General features: G+C 37.3%; 1 protein-coding gene across 1 annotated transcript in view; it reads left to right on the top strand.

The window, feature by feature from the left end:
- The window catches only part of CLMN (calmin), a gene marked incomplete at both ends in the record, with an annotated part of 66,447 nt that extends 56,589 nt beyond the window's left edge, over positions 1-9,858 (top strand). The window contains 7 exons of the mRNA XM_079536839.1: positions 1,388-1,581; positions 2,571-2,653; positions 4,064-5,377; positions 6,388-6,569; positions 7,233-7,293; positions 8,264-8,325; positions 9,705-9,858. Coding sequence (XP_079392965.1) covers positions 1,388-1,581; positions 2,571-2,653; positions 4,064-5,377; positions 6,388-6,569; positions 7,233-7,293; positions 8,264-8,325; positions 9,705-9,858 — 2,050 coding nt within the window. The remainder of the gene's footprint in view (positions 1-1,387; positions 1,582-2,570; positions 2,654-4,063; positions 5,378-6,387; positions 6,570-7,232; positions 7,294-8,263; positions 8,326-9,704) is intronic.
- Positions 9,859-13,810: the final 3,952 nt, after the last annotated feature.

Below are 13,810 nucleotides of genomic sequence, written 5' to 3'. Positions count from 1 at the left end.
GGCGTAAATAAAGGTTGAAATGTAGAAGGGGAAAAAACCCATAGTGAAAGACTTTAACAACAAACAGCCTTTTAAATTAAGCAGCAGTCCTGAGGGAGTTTCTCTGTGTGCTGTAGAGTGCCTAGAATAGAATTTGTGTTAGAAGCTTTGTTTTTCCTATGCTAAATATGAAAACTGGTCAAATCTTAGGTTGTTTCCTGAGAATACATTAAATTTGGGGTCCAGTTCCATTGATCAACACATCTCTCTCCTCTGTAATAAGAAAAGCAATTCTTTCACCAAAACATTTTGATCATTAACGCCAGGTAGAATTGCTGTCAAGTTTTTCAGTGTAAGATATCCAGTGCGCATATAAATGCTTGGCATATATTTTACATATGATATTATCAGAAAAGATGATTGCCAGAGATAAAAGAGGGCGTGGGTCAAACTTACTAATAAATGTAGGATAGCTGTATATTCATCATTTTTGTCTGTTGATAGCTTTGTTTGTCCAAACCTACATGTGAGCATAGATGTTCTATATAGAGAGCTGAAGATAGAAATTTACATCTTAAGTGTTTGGTCCTGTGGACCTCATCCCTTGATTATCTCCAGTGGAGGTAATTGTGCTTGTTGTGCAGATAAACTTGCTCCATTGTGATCCGTAGTTAATTGCTGCTAATGCAGACCACATAGGAAGCACAGTTTTACTCTCAAGGTAATGCTGATAATGACATTAACAAGGAGGAGGCGCAAAGAGAATGAGAAAAATTAAGGTCTTAGACTTCTTATCCTAGTCAAGGAGTACAAACTGAAACATTTAATGGAGAAAATTGCTCTTGCAACTGAGCTATTAGAAGTGCAATAGTGTCATTATAGTTGTCTTCACCAATGACTTGTGCAGGATTTTCTATTCTGGGGCAGCATTTCGTTGCAAATTTGTTTTTTTTCCTAACACACCTGTGATCTATATGTATACTGGTGCTATTTGCATTAGGCAAAGTACAATTTTCTGCTATCAAAGGCCAAATACAAAGGAAAGTGAGTCATTTATGCTTATGTTTTTTAAGTACTTAGGGTGTTGGCAGTCATCCCAAGCTGTGGCATGAGAGTGCTGGAACACAGCAGACATGGGAATCGCACAGGCATTTGGTTTTGTGAATGTTAAATGTGGTTGCTGAGTACTTGAGGGCTTTGCTTTGACTAGCTGCTTCCTATGAGCAGGTTGATATCGGTTCTTGACTGCACTGACCCAGTCTATGAATTCTTGTGTTTCATTGAAGTATTTTGTGCCTTTTAATTGATGCTGTGACTTGTGCAACTTTCAAGAATCTTTGAAAATGGTGATGCTTTACTTCGGATTTTTAACACAACTGCCATGTAAACTGTATGTGATTCTGTTTAGATACGGTGTTGCAGTTCAGGACTTTGCCAGCAGCTGGAGGAGCGGCCTTGCCTTCTTAGCTATCATAAAAGCAATAGACTCCACTTTGGTAGACATGAAGCATGCATTGGAAAAATCAGCACGAGAAAACTTGGAGGATGCTTTTAGCATTGCTCAAAACAAGCTGGGTGTTCCTAGGCTTCTAGAGCCAGAAGGTAAAACATTTACATCAGCATTATCGGGTAACATTCAGACTACCATGAGTACATTAATATTGCATTGGCATACCTGCCGTAAGCCTCCCAGAGATTGGATCATTGATGTGATTGGTGTGTGGTACTCATTGATATGAAAAAAGATTTGGTCACTGGCTGGTAGTCAAGTGGTTCCAGTCACGCTTGTCCAGATACCTTGCCATAATTTTAGCTATGTGCATTGGTCCAGGTTAGTGATTAGATGCTACATGACATCAATATTGCTAGTGGGCATTAATCACTGTCCTGCTGAGTGGAGAGATGTCTCAATGCAGTAGCAGCATTTCATAATGCCTGCAGTCCATGGAGGCAAAATGTCACTTCAGGATGAATTGTGTGAGTCACCACACCAGGAAAATGGGTGGAGACCTATTCAAGTGTGTTTGCATTTCCCAGTTACTCTTCTATAACTCATGTATATAGTATGTATATATAAATACGTGTATGCAAAAATATATGTATGTGTACAGATAAACATATGTTTACAAGTGGAGCTGATTCTTACCATGCTTTCTGCTGAACTCTATTATGCAGGTGTTAAGCCTTGAGTTTATGATTGAAAGCACAAACAACCAAACTGTGCTTTATGTGTCACCTGTTAGAAGAATAGGTTCTGCTAAAAATATATCTCTGTGCTGTCACTCAACAAGATCACTGTCAAGTCATAGCAACATATATATGCTGTAAATTACGCTTTCCAGGTGGATGAAAAGTGACCTTGGTCAGGGTTCAGTATGTGTTTGGAAACAGGAAAAAAAAATTAATGTGAACAAGATGTTGAGAATTCTTTATACTGTAAACAGTGAAAAGGATTCTACCATCTCTAATCTGTCAGCAAAAGAAAAGTGTCACTGCTCGTCATAAAGGCAGATAACTGTCTGGCAGCCTGTGCCTCTGCGAAACTGCTTTCAGGCCATGTGTGCTGACGTGCTGTACGCCTCCCCCCACAGATATAATGGTGGAATCCCCTGATGAGCAGTCCATTGTGACCTATGTGGCCCAGTTCCTTGAACATTTCCCAGAGCTGGAGGGAGTAAGTGTTTATTCTTATGCCATATCCCTTTTTTTATTTGCTTTGGTGTAATTAATAAGGACAGGTGTTGTGTTTATCTTCTAGGTTTCTTTCTGAGCTGTTTAAAATAAGCCACAAACTCTGTTGTAATTTTTCTCGGCCTTGTTAAGTCCAGTCAAGTGAGATTTCACTGCAGATTGCTCAGCTGCTTCAGATACAGCTCTGCATTTAAACATTTACATCCAATTATAGCTTTCAAAGGTCAGAAATATTTACATAGGCTCTGCTACTTTGCCATCATTATTTCAGAATAAAGTGAAGTTTATTCATTCATCTATGATTATTTGACCTTCAATTTGATTCTGAATTCAAACTTCTCAAGTATGAGGGTCGCAATCAATTTGAATTTAGCAGGTATTGTATCAGATACAAGACATTACAGGCTGAATCTTGTCGATAAAGCTGTCAAAGGCCCTCATGTGTAAGCATAATATACATTACAGCTTAAGGGCTGGGGCTTTAACGAAAACCTTATCAAAAGCAAAAAATTGAGGAGCAGTCCTCGGCAGGGACTGACAAAGGTCCTTTGGACAAAAAGATGATAAATTTAAAATGTAGCTAAACAATAAGAGACTTTAAACTGGAGGGGAAATGAGAAGTCCTAGGACCTTGGGAAAAGACCTGCCTAAGATGAAAAAGGGTGCTTGACAAACCTGGTTTAGCACAGTCTTTTTGATCTGAAAGAGTTTCCAAGGAATTTAGTGACCCTTGAGTATGTAGGTAATTCTTTTGTGCTTGATTGCATGCACATAAGTCATGATTCTTACATGAGAGCCATTCCTTCTCATTTAGTGACTGAAAGTTCCAAGTGTTATTTTGTTTCATAGCTTATGAAATTGGTGGAAATTACTAAAATCACCAGAATTAAAATTGTTATGATAGTCTAATCATGATTATTAAATAAGATTGCCATTAATATTTGTCAGTCTTAAGACTTTTGGGCATTTTAAGGGCAAAAAAAGAGCCTACCTATTGATTTATTTGTTGTTAATACAGTCCATTGGAACTGAATAATCTAGTAGATTACTATGTTTCATGGTAGATTTTGTGCACTTGTTAGGTTTACTTTACTGCCAGGTTTTGGGATTGAGTCAAAAAACCGAAGTCAATTGTTTCCACAAATGCAGCAGGGAGAGACAAAAATACTAAGAACTAGCAGTAGGCTTGTATCCATTCTAATCTTCCTGTACAAGTGGCTTTGTTCAACTCTCTTAACTTGCCAAATTGATTTGCCTACTTTTAAAATACGTGTGTAATTAATTGGCCATTTGCAAATTAAAGGGGCAGTGGGTTAGTTTCTGTATCACTTGGGAGAAGTAAAATGATATGTGAGGCACGATTTGTTTTTTAATGGTGTATTGTTACTTATAGGAAGACTTTACAGATCCTGAGAAGGAGCTTCCAATTGAATCTACATATGTTCACATCAAAGACACGCCTTCAGAAAAGGAAAGCAAAATCTTGATTTTAAGGGAAAGTGACAAAAATATGTACACTGTTAATCATGAAAGGAGTCACCCCGCTCCTCCAAAGGTTCATATTCATGATACCCCTGAGAGAATTCTGTCAGAAACTCTTCCTGAAGCATGTAATGGCAAATTGAGTCAAGTGTTAGGCGATTCTCAGGAAATCTCTGAAGATGAGCCACAAAGGCCGACTTCACTGAAAATTACAGGATCTGTCAGTTATGAATCAAATTCCTCCTGGGAAGTTCTTAGTGATAAGTTGGTGCCAGGTGATAGTGGCATATCTGATGATCCACTGAAACAGAGTGATGACCTTTCTCCAGCTGTTCTGACAGATCAGAAAAATTCCGTTGACTCTTTTGAAGACTATTCTGAAGAATTAACAAAAGAAACCTATACTGAATACGACAATGAAACAAAGAGCCTTTCAGCCAATACTTCTTCTTTAAGTCCATTGTCTTGGACTTCAGGTATACTTACAGATGAATCTATAAATAGAGTAGAAGAGAGCAATTCCCAAAATTCAATTATTTTACCAGAAGTTACTTCTAAACAAGAAGATACACATAAGTATGTTCTTCACCTTCTAAATGAGGAAGTGCTGAAACAGCCAGAAAATGAACATACAAAGCAATCGCCTGTTCTGGAGACAACAGAAAATAACCATTGTTCATTGAATGGTTCTAATCTCAAAAGCCAAGAAATATCTATGCTGCTAGAAACATCTGATGACTCTCTCTCAGATGGACCCAATAATGGAGAAGACTCAGACAGTTGTGATGAAGATGAGTCTTCAGCAGAAGTGCTACTCAGTTCTTCGAAAGTGTCTGTAATACCCCATGATCTGTTCTATTATCCACATTATAACGTTCCCATATCAGCGGTTTTGGATGCTTATGTTGAGCCTTGTCTTGAAAGATATGATACTGAAAATGACAAATCTTTTTCTGAAACAGTAACAGATATTTTACATGAGAAAGGGATACCGGCACAGGGCTACAAGGAAGATGATCCAGAGCCAGGCTTAGGGAATAATGATAATGTCCCTTCATTGGAAATGGGTACTGAGAATGGAGAGGAGGAAACAGTAGATATAAACAGTCATAGCAGTTCTTTCTATGAAAAAGAACTGCCATTACTAATAGGAGAGATAGAAATTGAAATAGACAGCCAAAAAGCCACCGGCAATGAAGATTCCATAATTCTACAGCATCCTGAGGTATTTAACTTTTTATTTGCTGTATTTCTTTACGTATGTATGGGGGTTAGTGCCTGAACTCAAGGATTTCCTTTCGCTTTGCTTGCCATTTGGAGAAATAGATGACATGTACTTGGTTTTCTGCCTCGTTAACGCTGTTTGCCACAGCCCTCTACTGGAAAGAATGGAATTGCAGTTCCCTGAAAAGATCTGGCATTAACAAGAGAGACTGAGCAGTAATAATACTGCAGAAATTTGAATTTTACTCATGTTTTAAAGTATTTTGAAGACCCTTTGTAGCTCCTAGGCAGAGAAGATTATGACAGAGTGTTCAAAGTAAGTTTTAATGAAATGAACAGGAAGCAATATTTTGATATAGAAAAGATAAAGGTAAAGGATTTTTTTTTTCCCAAATCTAGATAAGCTTGTCTGTGAAAACAAACCAATTTGAGTAGGTTAAGTCATGTGAATAAAGTGCAGACTTACCTAAACTGGAGGAGAAAGAAGGGCAATTTCTGGTAATAATTCTGTGTTTTGTATTTAGGCAAAATTGTATATCTTCTTAGAAACACTGATTTTGAATTGGCTTACACATTTTCTAGCATAGTAGTGACAGTGTTGTCTGGAATGAATATCCATTTAAGTACTTGAACATTACTCTGTTGCTTAAACTTGGTTTGGTCCTAATTTATTAGGACAATGAAGTAAAATTGCTGTTATCTCCAACAGGCTAATTGGAAACAGATTTTAAAAAAAAGAAAATCATAGTGCATTACTTGAGACAGCTGAGTCATGTCATAATTTCTTATGTTTAAAGAACTACCAACTAATTGCATGTAAGCTGGACTGATGATACTTTACAGTTCAAGGTATCTGAAATTATTTTCAAAATTTGTGTTTTTTTCTCTTTAGTAACACTCTCAATCTCATACAGCATGTAATGTAGCATCTGAGTAAGTTACACCACTGAGGTATTTAAGAGGTTGGGGAACCAGTCTTGTCTGATGCAAAACATGTCTTATTTTCAACAGGCCATAGGAGACAATCTGGATGACTTTGCAACAGTGGGAATAAGACTGGAAGAAAGTAGTAATGGGCAGGAAAAAAAGGAAAATATGATGGAAGCAGAAGACTTACAGATCTCAGAAGTTGGGCATACTGCGCTGTTAGATGATGAACTGGAAGAAATTGCTAATAGCCAGGAATTGACCAGGTATTTTGCATTGACATTGTCTGAAATGTATCTAACTGATAGGAATGATGCACTTCTAAAGGGCACTGCACTTCTAAAGTATTTCATTACCATCGAATATTTCTTGTGGACTACTTCTAGGACTCATTGGCTTCTTTCTGTGTTTCTCTTAAATATATCAAGATTGGGTGCAAATATATCAATTGGGTGCAAGTGGGGTGTGATTTGACTTGCTGTACAAACTTTGCTACACAAAACCGACTGGGATCCCAATGCATTTTAACTTTAGATGAAAGCATTACCTCCTTTGTCAGGCTTGTGTTCCCTGTCGCTTATCAATTCTTTTTTAACTACACAACCATAAAATCTCACTTGCTATAAGACTTGTGTAAATCTAGGGGATGTAAAAGGTGCAAAAAATATATTAGATAATGTTTTCAAAGAAAAAAAAGTTCAAATTTGAGCATTTGGATTTTTTATTAAAAAAAAACAAAAAACAACAACAGCAATTTAAAGTTTCCCAAAGTTATTCCTTGTAATGTTAACAATAAATTCAAATCCATATTCTAAAACACACAACGACACGTTTGTATTTTTGTGTAACTAAAACTAGTGTGCATAATTGCAGTGAATTCAAAGCAAATCTTCATGAATTAAAACACTTTGCTTTTATGTATGTTCCAGAACTTGTGGCAATGATTCCAGCATCTTTCTCCGAAAAAGGTTTCCTGATTCTTCTGAGATGGTAAGTTTGTAGAAATTCACCTTTCTATCACTGTTTCATGATTTCTCCTGAACTCCAAAAGTTCAAATACTGTCAAAGGTTCTGCTCTCTATATTCTGTGATAACACAAAAGCCCAACGTTTTCTAAGCATTTTAATGCTTTATTCTATAACAATTTAAACTGTTCTTGAACTCTTCCAAATAAATGAAATGACATCTTACTGATCCTTGGAAAAGCCCACAAAGTACTATTTAATAATCCAACTAAATATTCTCTAACTTTGAGGCTTACTCATCACTGTATAGCTGAAACACTTCACTTCTTTGAAGCTTCCTTTATCTGCAGATCCGATTTCTTTTAGTTTATGCATTTTGTGTATGCATGTGAGCATCCTGGTCAGAGCCTTGCAAAAATGTGGAGTGTCTTTTGGATGCACTTTTTACCAAAGAGGCACTTTACCACTTCTTTTGTAGTAGTGATGTAGTAGGTTCTCTGAATAACAGCAGCTAGCCCTTGAGGACACTGAATTGTAATGTGAAACTGCATCCTTTATCACAGATGTAATTCATATTGATTTCCTGCAAGCACACTATACATCTGAGCTCTGGATGCTTTTTCTTTTTTAACTCATAAGGGACAGCAACAGCAGTTCGGGTCTGCTAAGCAAGGGTAGGAATGTGGCTTTTCAGCACAAAATAAAATGTGGGCCTTCTTCGATTTGTAAAGAAAAGTTGCTGACAATATTTAGGGAAACCAATGTTTCACACAGAAAGTTGTATGAATGAGGAGAGTTCTTTGCTTTTCTGATTATGTACCAGACTGTGATGGGGGATGCATGGGTGTGGGATAAATTTAGGAGCACACTTTCATTTTATTTGAGTAAACATTAGACGTACTTTGCAAAGAATGCATGCACAACTACCGGTGTATGAGAGACTGAATTTTATTTTCTTTTTATGTCATCTATTTTTTGTTACTTGTTTCTTTAAGGAAACCTCTGGTAAAAAGGATCAGAAGATGACAGAAATGGGTGAAAATCTATTGATCACTGGGTGAGTAGTTCTTCAGACAAAATCTTATGCAAGGAATCTATAACTTCTAAGTAATTTGTCAGTGTTACAAAGAGAAATAAAAATTAACAGTAGTAGTAGACCAATGGTACATCTTATGTACTAGCTCAGGGTCAATATTTCCCATAGGTGTAAGACACGAAACTTCTTTGTTGCTCGATCTCTCTCTTTAACTAAAAATGTCTTTTCTTGGCTTGAGAGGAAAGGCTTATCTATCTAAGCAAGACTGTGAAGTCTTTCCCCACATAGTGGATATTTCAAACCAAGAAAAGAGTGGGAGGACTTCCTGTGTGAGGCCTCTGGCATTGCTGGCTCTTTCCAAGTTTAGAAGCCTGTCAAGACAGTGTTTAGCACCATCAGTGCTAAAGTGTTCTGTTAAGACAGTGCTTAACAGAACTCTTGCCTCTCCTAGAGCACCTGTGAGCTTCTACAACTTGAGTGTGTATGTTTAGTTTGGGCTTACAGTGCTGTGGTGGATCCTGAACTCAAAATGTGTATCCCTTCAGTATGAGTTTCTACGTATCTATTTAAGAAATAAGCATTACCTCCCTCACTTGATTACTTTACGTTTTTCCTCTTGATTGGTACTGAATTAGTACCACCTTCAATTTCTTGTTAAAATGATGGCTGCTTTTAGCTGTAAAAAAGCACGCAGAATAGCAAATGCTTCCGTTAAAATATATATGTGAATAGCTGTCACAGCAATCTATAACCACTGCTTGCTTGCAGACTGCTGCTATTGAGCACGTTTTGTGTAATATTCATATGTATATATTCAGTGCATTAATTGAGAGAGAGGGACGCCCAAGCCAGAAAAAAAAAACACGGAGGTTGTAACTCTAGAGTTATCCTGCAAACTAACAACCTGAGTTGTTCGTTTGTTTCCTAAAGTGTAGGGCAACTTGTTTACCCTTCTATGTATCTGACATGAAAAACTCTAAGAGTAGCTGGTTTGGAATCAGTATGTCAAGTCTGATACTTATATCATATAAATAAAATACTTGACGTATAAATAAAAGGTGATACAATTGTTGCTCAAAGCCATGTTTATTGCTCTGAAAGTTAAAAAATAAAAAAGTATCTTTTTGACCAATGAAAATCAGCTTATGTCAAACGAACTGTTTCTGCATGTATTTTAACCACCTGAGATCCTGTCCAAGTCTTCAGAGTATTAATTGCAGTTTTTAGAGTCCTTAGGAACACCTGCTAGAGCTCATTATGCATCCTATAGCGTAGCTTGGGTTGCAACCAAGTAGGTTGAAAGAGCTGATCAAACTGCTGTCTGTTAGAATACTCTCTGATCTTTAATGTAAATGTTTACAGTTTTTCCTGCCTCTTGACAAATTCTCTCTTATTTTTAGGATGAAAAAGGACGTGGAAACGCATGAGACTGCAGCACCTCCTTGCCAGACTCCAAGCATTGAGCAATCAGAGCTATTCTACTTCATCATTTTCCTCTGGGTGCTTGTCTACTGCCTTTTAGTCCTTCCACAGCTTTTTAGCTTCAAAGTGTGATCTCTGTGAGGTGTGTACAAATAAAAGACGGTAGCTTGATTGCTTTGTGTATCTACATGTAAGTATGTTATTTCAGGTGAAGCACAAGCAGAAATATAGGACCTGGTATTTGTATTTACTATCAGGTTCTCATCAGTTCCTCTACTGTTGTGCTATGACAATGTCTAAGCACATTTTATAATACGACAGTTGTGTAAATATATATAAAAATGACCTGATTCAGTAGCTGCAATTTTGTACATTTGTGCCTTGCTTTATAAGATGCTAAATAAAAATGGATGATTATCAGTAGAACTATGAACAATTCAGAGCTCTAATCATCAAAAATTATTCTTCTGGCTTCATTTACCTGTGAAGGGTTCAACAGCAGTGGAAGACTTGTTGTTGGCTTGCCCATTAATCTGGCCCTCCTGAAAGAGCAAGGCTTGAAATGCTCTTTTTCCATGGAGTTCTTTGAGAGAGGTGGAGGTAGAGCAGAGTTGGAGTTGAGACATTCTCGCTGCAGGAATTTAACTGTAATCCTAGTGGCAATCCAGTGGAGCAGCAAAATCAGGTGGAGGGTTATTTGTGGAGGGAAGATTGTTTTTTTAGGATGTAAATTCATTTTTACTCGAAACCTGTTATGCTTAAATTGCAGGAACAAATTGGGTGTGGAGCAGTGGGGGATCGTGTGAGAAATCTTAATCCAGATATTTCTGTACAGAGTACCTGAAGAAATACACTTTGTATGTTACTGAAGGTGGCAATCTTTGAGAAAGATCAGGAACAGATAGGTGGTTTTTGTTTGTTTGTTTTTAATACTGTGAGACAGTATCTCTGTTGTGAGACAGCATCTGATTCCTTTTTTCTGATGCTTTTATTTACCAGATCATGTGATCATTTTTGTCTTTTAAAGATACAAAATATGACAGGTAGTCTAACTTCTAAGGCTACTGTTGAAGCGCAAGTGCATTGTTATGAAAGAGTTAGAAATATTCTTTAAGTGTATAAATCAGTGACGAGTGTAAAACTCAATATAGATAAATGCTGACAGCCTTTGTTTACTCTCTAGTTTAACTGGATAGACTTCTGTGCACAGACATAGTTAAGCCATTTCTACCTCTTAACTTTTAGCCACATCAGCAATCACATTAGGGTATTTGATTTAGTTTTTTAGCCAGAGGAAGGGTACCAGTGCACTACAGGGTGAAAGAGAAGTCTCCAAATTCAGTTCAATTGCAATAATTTCTTAGTTATCAGTGGAGATTATCTGAAGTTCAATTACAGTCTTTTTGGAGAATTTTACCACTATCAGAGTTCAGTCAAGGAGAATCATTTCCATTTTGTCTTCTCTCTCCTAAGAAAATGAATTGGAAGGAGATCTTTGGATGTCTCACCTAAGCCACTGGCATCCGTTAAGAATGGAAGAGTGAGCTATTAACTTCCAAGAAGGAGAAAACTCATCATTTTTTTCTTCCCTCTTGCTAATAGTCAGTGACTCAGGCAGCAAAATGAGCAGTTTAAATCTCAGAGAGCATGCAGCAATTGTCTTGATCACTTCATCCAATCTTTAAGCTAATGTATACTTTCCAGCCTGGCCTGAGAAAAGATGGAGGTTGCTTCTACTTTCTAAAGTTGGTGAAAATAATACTAAATAAATCCATGATACTTGGTATTTGGCTGCTTTCCACATTTGGATTTGCCTGGTTTGTTTTTGTTTGTTTGTTTGTTTGATTTTTTACTCTAACAGAAGCAGTCTACCTTATTCAGCCATTCTGTGGGTAAGAATGTCCAGAGTAGAAGAGTTACAAATAGTACTGCTGTGGTCAGCTGACTATGGAAACAGAGTGAACTCTCAAGGAGTTCTGCCATTATCTAGAACTGAAAAAGAAAAAAGAAAATAAAAATAAAAGGACAACTGCATGAGCAGCAGCTCCCCCCACTTAAAATGAATATAATCCCTCAAGTACCCTCTCTGTTCTGTAAATGTTGCTCCTTGTTGGTCCTTGTGTGCCATTCTTAGCTTACATTATAAAAGCCTGACTGTGAAGCGTTCATTGCAGCAAAGGGTTTTCTAATGTGCTGACTGGAAGACTGTCTCGAGGCATCTGAGATTTTAGAGGCTGGTGGGCCATTTTTATCTCACTAATAGATATGTGCACAGTCTGAATAAGGAGGTTTTTCCTGAAAAAAGGCCTGGATTTTTAAGTGCTAAGCTTGAGGTGACCTCATTTGATACTTTGATTTAGTAGCAGAATTCAGATATATATGGGTACTGATCTGTTAAGACCATTTATAAAACCAGTTCTTGATGAGCAAGTGTATGCATGGTAAGGTACTGTGAAGTGTAAGTGTTGGGAAGTGCTTGTAGATTACTGGATAAAAGGGTGTTTGGTGTTCAGAGAAGCACCATTACAGGCTGCAAAACAGCTGTAACAGGATGTTTCAATGTTACTGCTGTTGTGTAACTTAACTGCAAAGTGTTTCATTGCAATTTTATAGAAAGTGCGAGAAATGGTTTAGTATTAAAGACCAAAGCCTGCTAAGCGGTTATGGGGCAGATGTCTTACAGCTGAAGAAATGAGTTAAGCAATCACTTCATCTACAAACTGAAATGAATGCAGCCTTTGCCAGGTTGTAGGAAATGATCAGGGCAAGTACAGATTGCAGTTATAAAAGAAAAAGAAAAGAAAAGAAGACAATCACTTTTTCAATGCCGTGAATATTTTTGATAGATTGAGCTCTAAAATGTATTTTAATTGAGTTTCTAGATTATAATGAATGTGTCTACAGAATTTTATGCAAAGCTTCAGAGTTCAGCTGTTTTAAAAAGATGTTTTTTTATATAGCGGTGATTATTTTATCTATATATTTAATAGAACTGTAAAACCATTTTAAGAATACCTGTAAAACTATGTGTATGTGATATGATTATTTATTAATTATGACTCACAAGAATGAACATTGAGCTATGCCTCAGTTGGAGCATCCATTTGGAAACAGAGGAAGATCTCTTGCTGAGCAGTAGGCTTGAAAGACGTGGGAAATGACTTGAATGCAACTGCGTGATTCTTAGAGCTGCATAGCTGTTTATCATTTTGTGATGTTAGCTTTCATAAGTTGCAAATTATACTGAGTGATGAAGCTTCTTTCTTCCATTAAAACTTCCTGAGGCTGAAATTTCAACATGTTAATATTTGGTGTTCAATTCACTTATTTCCTTTACATCTTCTGATGATAGTCACTATGATTTCTTTATCAAAGTAGTGAGCCATGAATTCACTGGGGCCCAGGGTTTTTTATTATTATTATTATTTTTTTTTTTTTTTCGGAGCTTTTGGTACCCATCCTCACATAATCAGAGCTTTTAGAAGAGGAATTTGCCCAGTGTATGTGCTCTCATATTCAACCATCTAAGAAGTTAATTAGTGCATTATCACCCACATGTAGCTTTAAGTACTTGGGAGTCCCTTCTCACCAAGCACAGAAATGAATGCATCAGTGATGTGTTCAGTTCTCGACTTCTGTGAAAGTCAGTGTGACACATCTGTGTGCTAAGCACACCTACAGGATCTGGCCTTGACGGGACTTAACTTCCATCACATAGGCCAGAAGTAGCCAAAGCCTACGCATAGCCTTAGGGCTAGGTCCACAAACAATGCCACAGACTTCAGTTAACCCCTTTAAATGCATCGCATTTGTTGCACAAATTATGTAGGACCAATCCCCTGCTTCTAGGAAGTTACCATCCCCTACCAGTTTTGATTAAGAAGACAGCAGCAGGAAACAAGTGGCTGGAACGCAGAGTAAGGTCACAGGTTAGAATGTGCCTGTGAAAGTTCCCAAACCTCCACAGCCAAAAGCTCTGACCTGACAAAAGTCACCCCCTGATTTCCACTGGGCTAGTAGATGGTAAACCTGAAAGAAGGAAAAAAAATCCATAACTGTCTGTATTTCCATGTTGTGCAGTTTT

This window comes from Tetrao urogallus (assembly GCF_951394365.1).
Source record: "Tetrao urogallus genome assembly, chromosome: 6".
NCBI lineage: Eukaryota > Metazoa > Chordata > Aves > Galliformes > Phasianidae > Tetrao > Tetrao urogallus.
This window is presented reverse-complemented; position numbering and strand designations above follow the sequence as displayed.